The sequence below is a fragment of the Notechis scutatus genome, chromosome 2, assembly GCF_049901735.1.
Source record: "Notechis scutatus isolate UNSWTSFEM ecotype Mainland chromosome 2, rNotScu1.2, whole genome shotgun sequence".
Taxonomy (NCBI): domain Eukaryota; kingdom Metazoa; phylum Chordata; class Lepidosauria; order Squamata; family Elapidae; genus Notechis; species Notechis scutatus.
In genome coordinates, this window is record NC_142010.1 from 237,373,828 (window position 1) to 237,395,884 (window position 22,057).

At 35.7% G+C, this 22,057-nt stretch overlaps 1 protein-coding gene across 12 annotated transcripts in view; it reads right to left on the bottom strand.

Moving 5' to 3' along the window:
- Positions 1–1,628: 1,628 nt before the first annotated feature.
- The window catches only part of MAST4 (microtubule associated serine/threonine kinase family member 4), a 204,744-nt gene continuing 184,315 nt past the window's right edge, over positions 1,629–22,057 (bottom strand). For all 12 annotated transcript variants that reach the window (XM_087958343.1, XM_026670565.2, XM_087958342.1 and 9 more), the window contains 10 exons: positions 20,265–20,387; positions 19,994–20,112; positions 18,815–18,939; positions 18,488–18,720; positions 16,566–16,766; positions 15,602–15,831; positions 13,203–13,325; positions 11,138–11,274; positions 9,903–10,084; positions 1,629–5,767 (listed from right to left, as the gene is read on the bottom strand). In XM_087958343.1, coding sequence (XP_087814469.1) covers positions 2,010–5,767; positions 9,903–10,084; positions 11,138–11,274; positions 13,203–13,325; positions 15,602–15,831; positions 16,566–16,766; positions 18,488–18,720; positions 18,815–18,939; positions 19,994–20,112; positions 20,265–20,387 — 5,231 coding nt within the window. In that variant the 3' untranslated portion in view covers positions 1,629–2,009. The remainder of the gene's footprint in view (positions 5,768–9,902; positions 10,085–11,137; positions 11,275–13,202; positions 13,326–15,601; positions 15,832–16,565; positions 16,767–18,487; positions 18,721–18,814; positions 18,940–19,993; positions 20,113–20,264; positions 20,388–22,057) is intronic.

The following is a 22,057-nucleotide window of genomic DNA, read 5'->3' on the forward strand; positions in this document are numbered from 1 at the left end:
ATATACATTAAAAGATACATTTGTAAACAAGATAGCTAAATGTGCCTTAAAGAAAAAAAGTGAAAGGGTTTTCTCCCCCAGTACAAGTAACTGTAAACTATGAAATACTTCCCAGAGAATGACATTTTTATTTGGGGGTGCATTTGCATTCAGTTTTATTCCCAAAGCACAGATTCAAAGTATAAATGACCGGAATACCTGAAGAGTATTTTTCCTTCTCTGCTTGTTTTAAATAATTCATGAGTGGCAAATGAATATACTACCACTCAATGGACATTTAGAAACTGGCTGCTGCTATCATTTTCTGAGACTTATAAATATGAACAAATCTCACCTGGTTTATTTCTTCCCCAGGGAAATGCATTTAGCATACTTGTAAAGATCTTATAAACAGTCAGTTCATAATTAGGTTATGCTTGGTTGGCTGTAATTAGGAAACAGGAAAATTGCTCTGGAGGACACTCAACTTTAAATGGACTTCCATAAGGTTATATAAAAAGAAGAAAAATTAATGAATTCTCTTCTCATGTTAACATTCTTGTCTATCATAACCTTTGATGTTTTTATCTAAGTTTCCAACCAAATTGAGTTTCCTTCAAACGTCATTTGTTTAAACTTATTTCATGAATCATGAAATTAAAGTAAGTCTTAGGAAAACTTAAAAAAACCTCACAAACAGCCCCAAATAGCTCCAACATGTTCTCCCCTTTTAGTCTAAAAATGTTTTTCTTATTTTAAAAAATTAACTTCTTTTTTATACAAATAAATATCATGCTATGAAATGTTTACAGATACTTAATATACGTTAACCAGAATGTGAATCCTAGCATCACTTGCAGAAAAACAGCAAGTTTAATCTACAATGTAAGGCCCCAGCTAAGTATTTAAATGTTACAAGGTACAGAATATATTATCTAGATAAAACGATGGAAAATACATCCCTTCACCACTTTTATCATAAAACAGCGAAGAAAACTGAACTGCTAAATGACCAAATTTACCTATCACGATAGCAAAGATGAAATGTAGTCCTAAGAGATTTGTTTCTACATAAGTATTATATCAGAAAGGCCAAACCATACTTAATATGACCCGAATAAAGATAAGTATGCTTAGCATGCCATGAAGAAAAAGGAACATTTCCTGTTATTCAAAACCTGTCCTCTAGCAAAAAAGTTTTATGTGAGAAGACAATGGAAGTTATTTCTGTTTCCTCACATCAATACTAAACAAAGACAATCACTGTGCATTAAAGAACCAGTTTGTTCATTTAAGCCAGTGTTTCTTAAACTTGCAAACTTTTAAAATGTGTAGACTTCAACTCCCAGAGTTCCCCAGCAAGCATAGGTGGCCAGGGAATTCTGGGAGTTGAAGACCACAGATCTTAAAGTTACCAAGTTTAAGAAGCACTGGTTTAAATGAGTTAAGTCTAGCTCACGAACCAAAGTATGAATCTGTAGGTCTTAAAACTATGCAGCTAAACTCATTAGAAAGCACTAGATTTCGATGTTCTTAGATTTTTATGGTGGGTGTACAATTCTGAACGAGAAAAAATTGATCTACTTTCATCCTCCTATTAGAGCAATGCATTTGTGGGTTCAGTTTAGGACTAAGCTTTAGCAATTCTGTTTCTTCTTTGATTATGGCAAATTGGTGGCAAAGCAGCAACTCTAAAAAAGAGTAAACAATACAATCAGCAGCAGTTGGATATTGTAAATCAAAACAAGCACACTAACTATTTACAGTGAACTTGCCATGACCCAAGCCCATTTTACCTCAAGTCTCTCAACTTGTAAAAGTATTTCTATGCTAACAGTTTAACCGGTAATATTTGGGAAGACATTTATGAAGGGAAACAAAACTTGAGTCTTTCTTTAGAGACCCTGCTTAAGTGACACGCTTTTTTTTTTCTGAAAGAAAATACGATACAGTGCTGATTTTTGAGAGGGGGAGGGGAGGGAGACAAGAAATTAGATTTTCATCTGAGACATCCTATTTGCAAGCAACTACTAAGAGCTCTTTTTGTGAGGGCTGTGTCTTGAGGGGTCTTTTCCTCGTTTCTGCCGGGAAGAATCTTTGTCCAATGAAAGTGCATTGAGAGAGTCATTTGTAGTCCCTGACTTTGGCAAATCTTTACCTACATTCTGTTTTTTTATAGCAGAAGATTGAGGCAGACTGGGGTCTCTTCCTTTTATGTCCATAGTGCTAGCAGAGTGAGACCTCTCCTGACCTCTGGGCTTTCCCCCCAAATCGGAAGTAAGAACTCGCTCTTCTTTAGGGGGCGAAGTACAGCGAAAGTTCAATAGTGACACAGTTTCTGTTCTGCCCTCTGCTGAGGAAGAAAAGATGCTTTGCTTTTTGACTTCCTTGCAGCTCGCTTCAAGGGGCGGCGCTGCTGATAGCACTTTAGCCTTTGAAGAAGGCAAAACAGGGGCTTTCTGTCTAGGTTCTGGGCAGCTGAATGGGACATCCAGCTGCTTTGTAGTGTTTGCCACCGTGCGACACGAATTCTGCAATGTGGTCAAGGAGGAATGTTTTGTTGGATTTGATTTACTCCCTTCTGCCAGTTGCTTTGGATTTGCATGTCCTTTTCCTTTACAGTCCTGAACGTTTTTGTTACCCGTGGCTGACTTTTCCACACCTTTTCCTCTGGCATCACAAGCAGAAACTGAAAGGCTGGGATCCAATTTCCTGCTGTCACTTTGAAAATAAAGTGCATCAGTACATTTCCTTCCTTCAGGTTGTTTTTCTGGAGAGACTGTTGGGTTACTTGAATCCTTATCTCTTTCTTTGTTCAGCAAGGGGCACTCTTTTGCAGTGGATACCTTTGGCTTGTTCCGTAGATGGAATGGCTTTTGATCAACTGGATCTCCTAAGCTTGCTGTCTCTTCCTTCTGAAAAAACTTGGTATTCTCTGTCCCCTGGCTTTTACTAAAAGATTTAAGCTGATTTTCAGCAATGGTTCTATTGAGCTGGACTGGTGGTTCTGATCTACATGCTATAGCCACATTCTGTTCTGTCTGTATCTGTGCATTGTTTAGCTTTCTCTGAGAGCTTGAAGAATGTGTGAAAGAATCCAAAGTGATCTTAAATATGTTTTTCCCCTCCTTTCGAGAACCAGCCATTCCCAGTGCACCATTTTCTTTTTCTTTTACCTGTGTAGCTAATGGTTTATGTGCAGATTTTTCAGAATGTTTTAATTTAGAGGAACACGCATCAAGAACCTGCTTTGATTTAACAGTGCTATTTTCCATAGCAGGCCAGAGAATTTCTTGATTACAGTAACACATAGGAACATCTGCTGCAGATGGTCTGTTGAATGGTTCTTTTACTGCAGGAACATCAGAATTGCTACTTTGTGGCTTAGAAGGAAAATTAGGCTCCTTATCAGCAGTTGGAGGCTGTGTTTTTTTGGATTGCCTCTGCTCTTTTGATCCCAGGTCTCGAGGCTTATCCTTTTGCACAGTTGCAGCAACCATTGTTTTTTCTATTTTAACTGAATTGAAACACTTTGGGGAAAGCAAAGCATTAGTTTTTGGTTTAGGCATGCCAAATTCATTTCGTGAAAATTCTCCAGTGATGTTTTCATCTTCCTTTGCAGGCTGTTTAAGCAAATCTTTGACATCTTTGAGCTTCATCTTGGAATTTGATGCCTCTACTTTTGCTGTACCACATGCTTGTAAATGAGCAGTTGAATCCAAAGTATACCTTTGACTGTGCTTAGAGTCTTGATTTGAAACCAAATCTGGAATGAAGCTCTTCGCTGAGGAATCTGCAGTCCTCCCATCACCAGTCTGTTCAGTTTTCATGTGGCTCTCCAATACTTCTTTAATGTACTTCTTCTCTTTTCGTTTGCCTTTTTCAGTATTTCCTTGTCCTTGAGTAACTGTGCAAGTTATCAAAGCAGAATTCTGATTTTGGAAGCCATTAGATTTCATACTGTTTGTACCAACCTGGATTGTTTCTCCTTTTTGACAGGTCTCCCTTACAGAGGAGTCATCGTTAGCAGTGAGACTAGAGAGTGGTTTTCTTGACTGCTGTTGAATCATCACAGGTGCTGGAGTTGAATGCTGGGTATTTTTATTAGGCTTTGAGCTCTGCAGCTCCAAAAGATCAGATTTATAGGGTGTGGATTGCTGGATGGTTGGTAGCATCTTCTGAGATAATGGCTCAACTTTCAGGCTGTTGTCACACTGGGGAAGTTGATCATTTTTAATACTCTGGTCACCTTGGAATGCACATGAAGACACTTCTGACTTTGACGCTTGTGGCCCTGAAAGCAGAGCAATATCTAATGTACCTTCAATTGGTTTCAAGCAAGAAACAGACCTTCCTTCTAGTTTGTAATCTGAAGAATTCTTCCAGGCCAATGATTCTGTGGAGATCAGGGTTGATTTCTCAATACCAGGTTCAGCTCTGCTGTTCAAGGTTTTGAGGGGAACAAAAGGAACAGAACTAATCTGAGCAGCATGAGCACTGCTGAGAAATGATGGATTTTCAGCAGGCAAATTGGAATTCTGTATAATATTTATAGGCTTAGCTGAATTAAGCTGTTGGCACTCATGTTTGTTTGCTGCCAATTTAGGCTTTAGCACTGGACTGGAATTGTCATCACTTTCTTCAGAAGATATTTTCTTTCGAAAATAATCTATATTTGCAAGATTACTATCTAATCTTTCAAATTTGACAAATTCTTTTGTTGATGCATTTTTATCTACATTCCCTTCTTTCCCATTTGCCAACTTCTCGGATGAGTGAGGCAGAACATCTAGCAATGTGCACGGAGGGGAAAATCTTTTGAAATCATAAGACAAATGACTAAGATCATTAAGTGCAGGGCTATGACATGACATGCATGCATCTGAAGCACTGTATTCATTGGACTTCAAATTTGCATTCTTCTGAAGGGTGTCTTTCAGTATGCCACCTGTTGCCTGTGTCTCCAAAGCTGTAATTTTAACTTCAGAGTGATTTGATCTTTCCAAAGCTTTTTGAAATACCTTTTTGCTATCCTTGTCTTCCAGGCATGAGATAATAGGGTTTTCTGATTCACTGCAAAGTTCATGTACAATGCTTGTTTTCTGCAAATATTCTTGTTTTTCTGCCAGATCTTGTTTTTTCACAACTATCTTGAATTTTAATTTTTCTCTATCCAGTTCATCAACAGATTCTTGCCTGCCCAGTTTCCTGCAAAGAGGGCGTTTTAAACAGCCTTGCTCTGCAGGCCTCACTCGTGTGACCGAAGGCGATTCCATCGCATTCTCCTCCAGACTCTGAAGAGTTATATCACGCTGGGATGCTTCTCTATTAACCTCTTCCTGAGTTACTTCCAAGCTGTGTTTGCGTGAGCATAAGTGTTTCTTATCAGTGCCATAAGAAGGAGCAAGTTTTTCTTCGGACTGAACCCTTTTGAGTAGTGGGGATCTTGGTGGCTCTGCACTCTTAGGTCTGACAATATGTCTTACAATAGTGGGAGGAGAATGCATTTTACTGGGAAAAGCCTGAGCTATTTTTGCATTTCCTATTGAATGACCCAGTAAGGGTGATGGAGATCGCTGAGGAGAGGTTGGCTGAGGTGTTGGAGATGGAGTCCTTGCCAATGGTGAAAGGGGAATACTGCCAGCTGATTTGCGCCTTCCAGATCTGTATCTTGATCCTCCAAGCTTGGGTCCTAAACCATGGAGTGTGCTGGGTCTAATATGTCCAGAGCCAGCTGGAGAATTGGGTGCACTTGAACTTGGAGAACTACTTTGGGAAGAATTTGTCCCTAGGAGAAAAAACAATAACACATGAAACATTATCAAGTTCTTCATTTCAATATTTAGAAACTATTGTAGAACACACTATTTTCATAGAATCTACATTTCATGAAAAAATGATTGTCAAGTCCGATACAGACTAAATATTATCAGAGATCATATTTCTCTAGCCTTAGAAGTTTTATGTTTGGGCTTCTGGTTTGAGCTTCTTCGGCGACAGACCAAAATCTGCGATCATGCACAGTTTCGATCTGTGCTCGCTGCTGGAGTGACCCGAGCCGGCTGGTTTCGGGGCTAAGCCACCCCGTAGAGGTAGTGAAGAGGGGGGAGACTGCCAGCAGGGTTGAGGAGAGTTGCATCTCTCCTCCCCAGCTGGCCATTACTCCCTTTCCCGAAGGCGGTTGCAGCGGTGGTCAGAAATGGCCACCTCAAAGAAAAACTCTTTAAGCAAGAAACCTGCAAAAATCCACTTTGACTTGGTATTTTAACAGGTATTTAAGCTGAAAATAAAATGTCAAAGGGATAATAAAGATTTCGGGATTCTCAAAAACTTTTAAAAGAAAGAAAAAAAACAAAAGGGTGGGATCTGAAAAAATGGAGGAGACCATCTGGAAGTGAAAGGCATTAACAGTGAAACTTTAATAAGATTCCTAAAAGATACATTTTAACTGAAACTTTGTAACAAGAGAACCCCAGGAAGAGAAAGTGGAAAAAAGAAGCAAGAAGAAACAGTTTTGGATTATTTGGATTACTTGGTGATTTTTGGATTTTTGGCTATCAGATCTAAAGGACTAAAATTAATCGGGTGGTTGTTTAAAAGTTTTAAAATGGTATTTTTGAGAATGGAATAAAAACAGAAAGAAGAAATGGTATACACTCTTGGAAGAATTGAGAATGGAACTTAAAAAACAGAAAGAAGATGCACAAGAAGGAAGAGGTTCTTTTGGCTTCGTATTTCAATTTTTAGGAATGGAGATCCTGAACTATGAGAAACAACAAGTAATGCCTGTAGAACAAGAAGGGCGGGACAAAGAAGTCATCTTCATGACCAAGTATTTCTATGTGGGGAAAAGAAAGGAAAGGGGGGAAAGAGAGTGAAAAATTCAAGATCTGAAAAAACAACCCCAAAAAAGAATAGTTTGAAAAGTAATTACAACATGAGGAAGAAACAGAAGAGAGGATTACAGAAGAGAGAATCAGAATTAGAGAGAGAAGGGGTCAAAAAGGGAAGGGAGAAGAAGAGGGGGAAGAGGGAAAGAAAAAGAAATTATAAAGAACAGAAACAGGACATAGAGAAACAGGGAAAATGTACAAGGATTAACCGTATAAGCCTATTTAGAAGACACAGAGATAATGGGTGAAAACTTAACTGAAAGGGTGATTTTGCAAGGGTACATAAGATAGTATTGTTATATTGGAAATAGAAATGAACTTTGAAAATATGAAACAAGTGTGATTAAAATGAGAGATAAAATACTCATTGTAATGGAATGGAATGTTTAATAAATAAATGAAATAAAGAGAATGAGAGAATGAAATTAGGAAAGGAGGGGAACATTTTAATTATTATAAATGTGTTATAAAAATGTAAGTGAAGAGGAACATGAAAGAAACATGAAAAAATTATGGAAATATTATAAGTGTTCCTAGAAGTATGATACCCTATTGAAAAGAAATGTTAAAGATGTCAAAGATTACAACTAACATTAATGATAGAGCTGAATCGGAATAGAATAAGTATTTTATTTATTATTTATATATATATATATATATATATATATATATATATATGCTTGCATATATGAAGATATACGTCCTAGATACTTTGAATACGCGGAGAAAATATAACAAAGATATATATATATATATATATATCGTATTTGCCGGCGTATAAGATGACTTTTTTGCCCTGAAAAACATGCCTCCAAGTGGGGGTCGTCTTATACGGCGAGTATATATAACAAAGGTCGTCTTATACGCCGGCAAATACGTTGTTGTCACTCGGTGCAAGAGCGACGGGGGCGGAGCTGCGCAACTTGCGAAGCCCCTTCAAGGCCAGCTGGAGTCTCTCTTCCTCCTCTTCCCCACCCACCCACCCACCCACTCCGCTTGTGCGAGCGGACAGGCAGGCTCCAGGCTTTTCCCCCATCCCTCACCTCCTTCCATCCCCTCCACCCCCCAGTGGCAGAAACTTCGCCGCACGTGGGGACGAGTGGAGGGGTGGGAGAGCAGCGACGCAGCTCAAAGCTGAGAAAGCGCCATCCTTGCTTTTGTGCTTCGGGAAGAGTTCGTGTTTTTGTTTTTTTGTTTTTCTCCCAGGAATGGGATGCTGCTCGTGCGATTTTCTTTGGGAATTTTCTCTTCCCGGTTTCAGCCTTTGCTCCAATCCTCCCCCGATTCACTTCTGGAAAGGATGCTTGTGTAACTCTTTTCCTAAGCGTTGCTGGGGTGGAGGGGGGCAGTGTGCAGCGTGAGCGAGAGGCTCTTTTCCTTTCTCCCTGAGCGCAAAACCGTCTGCCTTCTTCTCTCTTGGACGGACCGAGCAAGGCTAATAAGATAATAATAAGATAATAAGATAAGATCCTAAGCGCGTTGTGGAAACAGATCTGGATCTCATTGGAGAAAGGTAGCAAATGAATGAACTGGACTTTTGGCAAGTCTCGGGGTAGGAACTCGACGCTTTCTGGAAAGTTAGTGAGCAGGAAAATAGACATCCTTTCCGCTTTCTCCCAGCGTGGGTATTTCATTATCCCTCCCTGTAAGAAGTAACAACCACAAAGCCAAGGGAAAAAACGATGCGCAGGAAAAAGCCACAGTAGGAAGCAAAGATTTCTCCCCCCCCCTCTCTCTGAAATAATTAATGTCGCAATCAGTGTGGTGCACCCTTGGAGACAAATTGGTTGGGGAGGTGGAAAGATATTAAGAAACAACTCGACTGTTTTTCGTCCAGTTTTATTTTTATTTATTTATTTTCCCCTGAAAAAAGCAGATCGCTCAATGGTGTCACAAAGAAAGGGAGAGGAATTGAGTGCCAGCCTGAGAAAGGCGAAGCTGCCTCTCTAAAGCATTTGTAAGGCTTTGTAAGTTTGGGGGAAAGGGGCGGGGGTGTCAATCAAGAATTATATCCAGAATACCCCAAGTGTTACAACTTAGCGTATTTGCCGGCGTATGACTTTTTTGCCCTGAAAAACATGCCTCCAAGTGGGGGGGGTCGTCTTATACGGCGAGTATATAACAAACTCTATATTTTGAGTGGAAATGTTGGGGGCTCGTCTTATACGCCCAGTCGTCTTATACGCCGGCAAATACGGTATATATATATATATATATATATATATATATATATATATATATATATATATATATAATTTGTTTTCTTAAGTTTTCGCGGGTACTTACATGTATGGTGTTCGGCTTGGTTCGGGTATTTTCCCACGTCATTGTAGTTCTTTTAAAGTTGTAGCAACGTTTCAGCAGAATCTCATCTGCCATCATCAGGCTTCTGGAAGAAGCCTGATGATGGCAGAATTCGACTGGAAGTTATGTGTTATATTGAATGTTATAATTGTAAAGGCATAAATTGAAGTTTAAATAAGAGTTGAATGGATAAAAATTAAAAGATACAAAGGTGTCATACTCCAATTAGTAACTACAGGGAAAAATTTTGTTTAATGAGAAAAGAAAATATGAAATTGAAACAGGACAAAAGTATAAATATAATGACTAGAAAGATATTGAAACTTAGAAAAAGATATATATATATAATTGAATTTAGAAAGGAATGAGATAATTAAAAGTAAGATTGAGAAAACTAAAGGAAGGAAAAATTATTGGGAAATGTTAAAATAGTAATAAGATATAGAAAAGAACACAAAGATAAATATGAAATTGAATTTGTATCTGTAGGGAGAATTGATAACCCGGTACCATGCTATTCTCAAAAAGAGAAATTTTACTTGTATTATGTTTTGTGAAAACCCAAATAAAAATTTTATTTTAAAAAAAGAAGTTTTATGTTTGACACTCATACAGCAACACAAGAAACTTCATGAAAATAAGTTCACCTTCACACTAACTCTGGGATTAGTGTCTGAGGAACTTTTCATTTTTTTCATTGAGAATCTTTAATCACCAATTCCTTACCTGAGGGGAAATCAGGGGTGGAACGAAGGCTTGGTGTTGGTGACCGGGGAGACAAGCTATGAGTTGGAGAACCAGGTAAGCTTTCTCCTGATGATAATGATCGATTCAGACAAGAGAAACTCCGACTTGTATGAAGAAGAGGGGATGGTTGCTTAGCCAGCTTTTTGAACAGAGATCTCCTCCTAATACGAAACAAGAATTTTTCAGTAAAATCCAAACATCCCTAAAGCAATAATCCAAAAGTTATGACAACATTTCCCTTGGTAGTTAAAAACTTACCAATGTTTTACTTGACATTGCAACTAGATGTTTAGGCACTTACGTTGTAAATCAGAGGAATTTGTTAAAATCTACAAATTATGAGAGATAATTTCTAATATTCTACTCTGGAAATCTGGGATAATGTTCTGATAACGTGCTAGGTATCTATCTATCTATCTATCTATCTATCTATCTATCTATCTATCTATCTATCTATCTATCATCCTCTGTATCAGGAGTGTCAAACTCACATCATCACGGTGGCATCACATGATGTATTGGGACTTATTTCCCCTTAGCTAAACCGGGTGTGGGTGTGGCCAGAGCATGATGCATCTGGCCCACGAGCTGGGAGTTTGACAGCCCTGCTCTCTCTCTCTCTCCCTCCTTCCCTCCCTCTCTCTCTAGATCTATCCATCCATCTATCTATCTATCCATCCATCCATCCATCTATTCATCCATTGCCCACCTCACCTAAGTGACTCTGTGGAGTTTACAAATAGCAATAATAATTTAAAAGCCATATGATAAAACACTTTTTAAAGAAATCCTAACTAACCAAAATCTTAGTTTCTAAAAAACTCTTGAAAAAAAAAGATCTGTTATAAAAAAAAAAAAAAAGAAAAGAAAAATCCCACTGCCCCTCATATTACTTACATATAAATACAGAAAGTAAGGCTCACAACCCCAGCAACTTTAACTATTATAAAAACCACAATCTTAAATTATTCTAATGAAATGCTATTATTCTAATATGCTAATTAGACATATGATTAAACCTTTGGAGATTTTAAGAGATTGTAAAACATGAATAATAAATCAATACCCTTTGAGGCAATATTTAATGCTAGTAAGATTGAAAAAAATTGGAAATCTTGAATGAAAATACCATTTAAAAAGATACATTTAACATAAAGAAGTACATATTACACAAATGTTACACATTTACTCTTCATTAAGGAATCACAACTCACCTTTCCAAACTCTCCTTCTTTTTGGTTTTCTTACTCCGTCTAACCATTCGGCCTCTATAGCTATTCTTTCTAGCTGGTCCTGTTTTTATTGAGGTATTTTCAAATGGGGTAGTAGTAATTGACACTTTATTGCCACTCTGTCAAATAAGAAAACAGGATCAGACAATATGGTACTACTATAAAGTCTTTATTAAAAAAGGAACAAAATAATTAGAATATGGATCTAATATGTGAACCAGAAGGGGGAAAAATCTATTATGTTGGTGCGTTCCATCACAAACCCTAAAGGTTGATATACTACTGAGATATTAAGGGGAGGGAGATGTTCACTTTTTATTATCACTACTCATTTATGTCTTGACCAGGTATTCCTGGATTTTTCTTTAATAATATATCTACAGCTTGAAAAAGTTTGAGAAATCCTGTTTTCTATATCTATATAAATATAGGATTTTCTGTATCATTCTCATGACCAAATCTTAGTTTTTGTTGAGCAAAGCCATTATAAATAAGATTTTTACTATGAACAGTATTTTTCTTGCTTTTAGCATTCCTTATGTTTTATATTACAAGTGATGTTAATTTAGAATGCCCCAGTAGCCACTTGCCAATGATCTGGGTGCTTGCCAACTGGCTTGCGCATATAATGGTTGCAACATGATCACTATTTTTAAAAGATTTTATAAAAATCCATTTCCTAAAACTCTTTCATTGTGCCTTTCATTTCAATTTACAAAAAGAAAACTGAAAATTTTTAAAACCCTTCCTCAAATTATTTGAGTACACACACTTTTGGTAATACAGAATATACAGTAATAGCAAGATATGACATTTTCCTCTATTGTGAGAAAAACAATTAAAAGTGGTATCTAATCAAAAAGGCTCATTTTCTTCCATCAGTTGCCGGATTGAAGCTGACAAATTATTAGAATTGTGGAAGACAGCTTTTCAGATAAAGCTAATTATCTTTTTTATAAAAATAAAGACTTTTCTTTATAATTTTAGTCTCTCTAAAAAATATAAAAGCAACAGTATGCCTTGTGCAAGCTTGACTGTAATATGAAGGAGTTCACTTGCAAAGACCAACTGCTGGAGGCTTTCTTTAGTATATCATTACTATTTATCAGGTGTTAGCAGAAAAAAAATGGAAAGAGGTTGAAATATAATTACACAGTTCAGAGGATAGCTAATTGCAAGGAGTGCTTTATTTTATATCATTACATTTCTGCTGTCAGCTTTGGAAGCCATATTAGTACCAGAAGCTTCCATGCTACCACATTCCTGTGCCTGAGAAAGTAGGAGCGGGAAAGATTTTTAGAGTGTTGATAGTTAGACATAATAGCATTCTTTTTTTTTAAAATCAAGGTCATGTTATTCCTGCACCTGGAGGAGGAATGGTTGAAGGAATGTCTCAAGTTGGGATGGTTGATGATTGGACCATGTGATGGACTGATAGGTGCAGGGCTTGGGTTTTCACTTTTGAATTAGGGGATTAGGGAAAACCCGGAACTGTCAGATTTGGGTTTTCCCAGATGTGCCAGTATAACTACTCTAATAAAAGGAAACTTTGAGAAAATGCCTCTCTCTGAGTTTTTAATTGGAGTTGGGGGTTTTCTGGAACCCTGACATCTGCCATTTATCTCTTGGGGGATAATCTCTTATCTCTTATTAACTTGGGAGTGCATTTTCACCCATCCTGCCAGGTTGACTCCCTAGATGCCTCCTCTAGCATGGAGAGGAACATCCAAGGCCTCTGTTTTTATGACATGTAAGTGATTTTATTAACCATTTTCCATTTGATTAACCAAATGCATATGGTTCAGAATCACTACCAAGCGCTTTAGACAAAAAAAAAAAATGAAGGCTTTTAATTATTTATAGATCTCTTAAAAAGAGAGATAAACATAAACAAACCTACCCAATTTAAACAAAAACCAAATTGTAAGGAATTGAAATGGGTGAAAGAGCCAACTAAGTCTAAATCAAAGCAGTACTTTTCTGAAGCACACTGTAGTCCCTAACCCCTATGGCCCTTCCAAAGCTTACTGAATCAAAATTACTGTACCTTTAATAACAGTTCTATGACTTCAGTGTGAACAAGGCCATGCACTGGCTCTCCATTAATATGTGTAATGAGATCACCAGCTTTCAACCCAGCATGATAGGCTGGACTTCCCTCTTCAATGTTCTGGAAAGTAAAAGAAAATGCATAAGCTCAAGTATATTTGTCCTAGAAGTATAATACAGTAGCTTCTGGATTTATCAAGAAAAAAAGGATTACTTTGTTGTTCTTCTACATGCCAATGGCACAGAGTCAATCACAAAAACTTGCTCCATCAGTGTAAACAGTTCTGCTCTTTAATATCACTGAACATTAAAGATTAATTGCTAATGTTAATTTTTCTGTCTGTTCCATGCCAGTTTTCATTTTAAAACTTCTACATTCCAAATCATGAGAGAAAAATTTGGGGAAACCAAGGGTAGCACTAACTAGTCTGGGTTGGTGACAGCACAATTTAATGTTGTAAAGTAGAAAAGTCATTTTACAAGTATATGCAAATCCAAGCTCTCCTATTGGTGGTGGGAAGTTGTTTTTTTCATTTAAAGTTACTGTTGCATTTTTCAAGAAAAGGAGATCTCATTACAGCTTGGTTATTTAATGTATTTACAGACAAAGGAATGTTTGTGCAGAAATTAGAGGAATGTTGATTGGATAGATATGCATGAGTACCTTTTGATGGAGATGATGCCATGTTGTTGGCTGAGAACCTGAAAGATTTGCAGCAAATGTTAGATATACTGCATGATGCAAGAGTATGCATCTAAAAATTAATGTATCAAAGACCTAAGAAGTTATTTTAGTAGGGGAAATGGAGTGAACAACTGCAAATTATATATAAATGATGAAAATCTATAGCAAATAGATGAAATTGTGTTTTTTAATAGAATAGTTACTAAAGATGGAAAAATGGATGAAGAAGTTTTAAGACACACACACTCTGATACAGCAGTGTATGGTGTGCTTTGAGGAGTGCTTGCAAAAGGAAAGAACAATGGCTATGTATAACTGGAGGCTTCTGCCTGCTTTGTTATATACAAGTAAAATTTGGAAGAAATGTGAAATATGAATGGACAGGGAATGAGCTTAAAAAGAAATGTGTGGGATAAAACAAGAAAAAGATCTGGTTAAGAACAGATAGGTGAGGAATTAATGTGGATTGAATACAAAAATGAGCAGCCATTACAGATAGTCCTCATTTAGTGATCACAATTGAGACTGGCAACTTTGTCATTAAGTCAAGTGGTTGTTAAGTGAAAATGCAACTGTCCCTATGATCTTACTTCCTTTGCTTTATAAATCTGTGAAGGTTATAAATGAAAGGATCATTCAAAAAATGACTTTTTCATCACTGTTATAACAATTGCTAAATAAGACAATCGCTAAATGAGGATTACCTGTATTAAGGAAGAATGCTGAGGTAGTTTGGTCATATATAAAATATGAATGAAAACTGGAATCAATTGAACCAATATGTAATGAAAGATGGATAGTTGGAGAGGAAGAGGAAAAGAAAATCATAGCTGAATTGATCAGAAAAGGGGACTCAGGCAGCAGCATAAGGCCCTGGACTTTAGATCCCCCCATTAGTATTGTATTCAGAAAGGGGAATGATTCAACTTCTTTTGTTAATTAAATACTGCCATAGCAAGAAATTGCAAGACATTGTTCTTCTAGAACAAATACTAATTTTAATGCCATTTACATTTTTGGCTGAATTGGTAAGTCAAGTTACTAGAAAACTAAACTTTGTTCCTGAAGATTTTTCTTTTGAATTTCATCTTGATGCAGACAAAATGAAAAGGGTACATTGACTGAAAGATTAGAGAACCCAAACTTGGAATTGACCCACAGAAATTACAGTACCTTAATAACAAATATGATCAGCTTGAAGATTAGTAAAGAATAAACACCTGCCAAGGTCTATATATTAAGATATATTTTGAAACTATTTTTCATTTTAATAAGCTTAAACAAGGTAAGAATCTCTATAGATTTTCCTCCTTTTAAGTTCAAATATTCTATTTTAAATGGTTAGGGCTATTTTGTGTTACAGGCACTTTAGTTATATTTCCAATTCAGATTAAATTGGTGGCTGTCAAAGTGTGGTCTGGAGAATTCTGGGTTTCCCCAAAAGCCTTCCAGAGGATCTATGAATATTTTAAATATTTTAAAGTTTCTCAGTTTTAATTTCTAATATAGTAAATATTGATAGATATTTGTGGTTCTCAATCATTTTTAAGAATGTAAAGAGGATCTGAAACCAAAATGATTGAGCACAGCTGGATTATGTATTATACTAGGTTATAATACTTTTCCACTTTTTAAACTATACTAAATTATGTGCCTCATTTAAGTATAACCTACAAATAAATTAATCAGGTACAAGAGTTTGTAAATTTTACCCAAATAATGTGATGAACTGTGTAGATGTCGCTATCACCCACATATACTCGGATTGCTCGGATAGTGAATCCATACTTTTTGCCTGAAGTATGAATTATGACAGGCTGGTGGGGACTTGCAGGAGCAGTTGATGAGTCACGGCTTGGGGAAGAATCTCTGGAAGATGAAGGATCTGAAGATATGGAATGGGGGGACATTGGACTTCCCAAAGGCGACACCCCAAAAATATCTGAAAAAAATGGTCCTCTGTTTAGGAATATATTCAGTTTCATATATATGTTAATACACTATGTTATTATATTCACAGATTTGCTGTTAAAGAACTATCTGTCACTACTCAAAACATTCCAAAATATTTCTCTTTTTTTCTGGTGGGAAAAATTACCAATCAACAGGTTTATGTATTTAATACAATGTTTATGGTTAAAATCTCTTTGGTTAAAATCTCAAGGTAGAATATATTCCTACCCTTACAAACTATATAATATACCCATGTTTTTCAGAATATTATTTTATGGTTAAAACAAAGTAGGGAAAACACGGGATAGTTTCATTCTAATTCCTCACCAAGCAAGTCTTATAGGACTAGCACAGTCCATAGAAATTAGGAAAGGCAGCAGATACGCTGATTTGGATAACAAGTCCAGAAGATAAAAAGCAAGGTGGCTTCGAATGGACCAATCCTTAGCATTCCAAGCCACTATCTACAGTATCTGACTCTCTCTTCTGGATCAAATCCAGCCCATTGTTTAAGTCAAAATTCCTTTTTCTGATAGCAAATATTCACCAGATAATGAAACTTCTTTTACAAGAAGGTAACAATATGTTGCGTAGGGAATATTAATTATTAATAAAAATTCAGTGTACACACCATGCAAAACCTTTAAAAACGTGACTCGTTTTAACACAAGAAAGGCTAAAAAGAAAAAGAGCATCCATTTCACCATTATAAACAGTATCTACCTCCTGGAATCATAAGGGACAGAGCACTGGCCGAGAGGGACTTTGTAACCTTTGCTGATATTTTCTTTTTTTCTGTAGTTTCTAATCGTTGACGAGCCATATGAGATGCTTGTTCACTAGATGGCTTTGAGAAATTATCTGTGCTGTCCACACTTTCATTTCTTCCGTTTATCTGATCCAAATGCTCTGAAAAGCTACCAGCTGCACAAAATAAAAGAATCAACACATTAAATCAAGATTTGGGAGGAAGTCAAGCAATAAGATGAGGATTTATTTTTCTGCTACAATCTCATGCAATAAAATTCAAGAACAAGCACCTGCACAGTTATTAATCATCCTTTTGGGACGTGGACCAAGCAGTAATATTAGTTTCTTTGTCCTTCCTTGCACTAAACTTCCCATGTTAATAATTGGTGTAATTTTCACAACTCTGCTTAAAGTTGTTGGATTAACTTGCTGTCAGCTACAATTTTTGAAATACAACATACAACATACCAAAAATGCTTTTTCTAAAAAAACAATTGGCTTTCTTGGGTTTTTTTTTCTTTGAAAATATTTCTCTTCTTATCCAAAAAGTTTCTTCAGTTCTGAAGTGAAACATTTTCAGAGAAAAAAACAACAAGAAAATTCAGTTGCCTTTTGGAAAAGGCAACATTGAGACATTCATGACCTGAATGATTGAGAATCTCCATAAACATTTAGAGCATAAAACCAAAAGAGCTGATATAAAAGTTAGTGCTCATATGAAAGGGGGAAGATTATCAGACCAAAGCTGATTATTTCTGTATACTCATAAAATACCATTTCAGGCAAAGAGTATTGCTTGTTATTAAACAATATAGAAAACTGAGGTGAGAAAGCAGCAGTATTAGAAACACTGGAGAAAAGTGATCATCTAATGCTGGAGCTTCTGACTTTAAATTAAACTAAGCTGAGTGTGCCTTGGACTTTAAAAACATGTGCCTTGAACTTTAAAAAAGTTAATATGAATTTCTCAGGAATAGGTATTACCAGATTACTAATATACAATTTTTATTAGATATTAATTTATTAATAGATTATAGGAATGTACTGTATAGATATATCTTGATTTCAACAAAGAATTTATGCTAGTACCCTCTATCATATTTTACTCAGCAAGCTAGGCAAATAAGGATTAGCTAAGTAACAAGTAGCTTGAACACTGTACTTATTAAACTATATGTACATATCTAAACAAAAGATTGTTGAGCTTGGCAGTTTGCTGTAGATATTTTATTATCAGTCTAAATAACATCTTCAGTGCTAGATCAGGGCTTCAGACTTTAGGGCTAACACTGAAGATGTTATTTAGTCTGGTAATGATACGTCTGCCAACAATCAAACTGAGAGAGCACCAAGGACTCCACAGTTCAAATATAGGCCACAAATTTTTTCTATTAGTATCAAAGGATTGTATCTTAGTTTATTGATGCTTACAAGAGCGTTATAAATCTTTATATCTCTGAGGATGAGACCATGATCTTTATATCTCTGACCATGAGATCATGAATCACATTAGATTTTTTATTCTTCATTAAAAGTAGGTGTTAAGGAAAGGGTGAGGAGCACAATGAAAAGCAGAATATAGAAAACGTTAGTTCTTTGTTGTTTTAATAGATTTTCCTACTGTTACAAATATGCTTTTAAAAAGTTGACATAAGTACTGACAGAACTTTCTTCTTCTAACTAAACCAAAGGTATTTTTTGGACACCAAAAGGGGCAAGAAATAAAAGAAAGTTGTGTTAATTCCCGTTTTGATATAAAGAAAATGATCAAATGTGCTCATCTGAGTGACCCATTTCACACCACAAAGCAGTTGAAAAATTCAAGATAACTTGGTATTATAGCCCACTTAATAGGTAGACTAACAAAAGCCATTTCTATATATTATGCATCATACCTGAGAGTGTGGAATTACTAATTGTGCTTGCTGGAGTTGTTACTTCTACTTCATCTTGAACAGTTTCTTCACTTACAAACATAGTCTTTTCTTGAGATTTATGAGATCCACCAGAACACAGTAATTCCTCTGAATCTCCTTCAGCTGATATAGCTAATTTTGGAAGTAACCCTGAACTGTGGCGTTGTTTAACACTTTCAGTATCTGAAGAAACTGATGTAGATATTTGTTGCCTATATTTAAAATGATATCACATAATGTCAATACACACTAAATATATGTAAGTTCACAAATGTTGCACAGTAATCAAATATTAATATTACTTACACATCAGAATATTCTGAGCTCCAGCATGAAGATTCTGAAGATGTTAGTGTCACATTTGTTGTTCCTTCTATTGTATTCTCCTTTTCTTCAGTTTGAATAGTGACTCGATCTATACTACTAAAAACCTGTGCACGGGGGTTGGGGATGAGGATAAAATAATAAAGTTAATGATTACTTGTATCAAACAGAACTTCATAAAAGTATGTAATATGTTTCAAATACTTCAAATGAATGTGTGTACAATCTATGTTTACTTTCATACAAGGAAGAAATATATCATGGGGTTTGTCTGGATCATTCTAAGTAGCTCACAGTACAGTCAAAGTGAAACCCAGATTATTTTGGTTGTTTCTGGTTTTGGTAAAGAAAAAAACCAAAATAGGTGAGTAGTGCAAAGCTCCTGCTCCTTCATCCTTCCTCTCCTTCTTGCATGCCTTTGTACCAACTTGCCTGCTGGTGGCTTTTTTCCCTTTCTTCTCCCAACTGCAGCCACCTTGAATACAAGTAGAGCATAAAATGGATATAAAAAGTCTACATACCCCTATAAAAATGCCAGGTTTTCAAAATGCAAAAACATCAGTTCAAGATAAATCACTTTAGAATTTTTTTCACCTTTAATATAACAATTATAAAGATGTCAATTAAAATGAAAAACAAATGGAAATCTTTTGGAGGAACAATAAAAAACATACAATGTTTGGATTAGAGAAATACACATTTATATTTTTTAAATATAATAATTGAATCCTATGGGCGAAAAGAATTTGGAAACCGGGTAGTCCCTCTGAATGAATTTACTCACAATAATCCAAGAGGGTACGACTGTAGCACACAGTTATTGCAATTCCATATCAATTGCAAACTCACTGTAAACTTTACTTTAAACCTTCCTTCTCAGCACCTTCTTTCAGTGTGAAAAAAAAATGCACTTCATGGTAATCATATTGGCATCCTACTGATTCCTTGAGCTGCTGGGAACAGAATTTTATTGTCCTGTGAGGATTTGCAGACGTGGCTACTAAGGATGACAAATGGCTTCTGTGCCCTGAGTTGCTCACCATATTAACATACTGAACCATATTTAACATACTTAAATTTTTATGCAAAATTATTTTGTAATCATTTATAATTACATTTTTGTATTACATATATTTGGAAGTGGAATATTTAAATACTAACTTTTGAAAATCGATGTGAACATGAAGAAAACTGCCTTATCTCCAAATTAAAGTCTTCATCATTTGTATCTTCTTCCTCTTCTTCTTCTGTCTCCATATGATGATACTTCTCAGAACGAGCTATAAAACAACATGCAGATTTTATCTCTCTCTCTCCCTGCTCTTCCCCAAAAATCCTTAGATATCAACAAAAGTACATTTCAAAATCAGCTACCACAGCCATAAAACTTAATACATGGATATTTGGTATATCTCTATCGAAGTAGACATACTGTCAAAATAGCTTGTGTCATCTTCAGATTCCAGCTGAGGAATGAATTCTGCTTTCTGTCTCAGCAAACTATTCCAATCTAAGGTTTGAAAGAACTGATGTTGTTTCACTTCATAAGTACCACCTGGGGGAGCAAGAGAAACCGGTTGCAGATTACCATACACACACACACACACATACACACACAAATTGTTTATACTTTTAAAAAGTGAATTACCTTCCAGATTTACACATAATAATTAGAAGGGCTGCAAGTTTATCATGCCACTAATTTTCACAACTACTGAGAAATATTTCCATTTGGAAAAAGGACATCACAGAAAGTACAATATGTCCATTAACTATCAGTGCATTTTTAAGTTATTAAGCAGTGTACAATAATTTTATATTAGACCCAAAACTCAGACATAATATTAAAAGAAGAAAGCTTATTTATAAATCATCTGAAAACAAATACTTATTTAAAAACACTGGATTCATTGTAGTAATAAATATTTTTCAAGATTCTCCTTGAATTTTTTGCCTACATTTTGTTTTCCCACAATACAGTACTTAAATTTGATAGGTAAACAATCTTTGTCAGCATGTAAAGCAGGGATGTCAAACTCATGTCGTCATGGCAGCATCACGTGACGTATCGGGATTTTTTCACTAATCTGGGCATTGGCATGGCCAGTGCGTGACACATCCGGGCCAGGAGATTGACAGCCCTGATGTAAAGCATTTGGCAGTGTACTGTTGGATTGCATATAATACTCATTTTATTGTGATTTTCAGGTATGGTATACAGTAATTTCTTAGAGTAATCTAAATATTTAAAGAAAGTAAATATTTTTTCATTGACATATTATCATTTGCAAACAATTCTACAATCATGATTAATGAAGCAGAACTTTGAAGCATAAGAAATTCCATCTTCCATTGAAAACAAATGACACCTCTCTCCTCTTCCATTACTTCTAGCTGCAGCAAACTACAATTCCCAGAATTACAAAGCAGAATTGTCAAGAGTGAATGATGGTTGCTATTGTAGCTTAGGCAGAAACGAAATGATACACATTTTCGATTCCTTATATTTAAGAAATCCTCCCTACTGAAAAAGAATGAAAATGTATTTTGTCATTGAAAATCATCTGTAGTTTGATTATTAATTAAATTTACTGCAATATACTTACTCATTATGGATTATACACTGAAGGAATTTTCAGCCTATTTTCTCATAGCAGTGGACAGCATGAATGCAAGACTGAACTGACATTACCAATTATATAAAGAAAAAAAAGAAAAAAGAAACCTGCAACCTTGATTGCTCCTATAAATATCATTGCTCAAGCTATTCTTAACAGTTCGACACCAAAATAAGAAATTTTATATGACAACAGATTTATTTTAGTCATACGTGACTATGTGTGTCTAATATACAAAATATTGTTACACCTTTTAATTATTTTGAAAATTATCTAAACTGTTGAAAAACAGTTCCTTCATATTAATTAAAATGCTGAATGGGAATAGAATTAAGACTTTTTATTCTGCAGGGAATAGCAGTAGATTTTTAAAAGTACAGAAAAATATGGAAAAAGTAAAATCGTATTTATTCTCAGTTATTAATATTTCAACATCGACATAAATACATAATATTTGAAAAATCTGGAGTAATCCTCTTAGAGATTAGTGCATAAAAGATTTAACTAAAATATATTTTAGTGCCATGTTTTCCACTGATTGCCTATGAGAAAGTCCTTTAAGTTTCTGAGTTCATTCCAATCAAACCAAGTTACTTTTTTCCCCTAG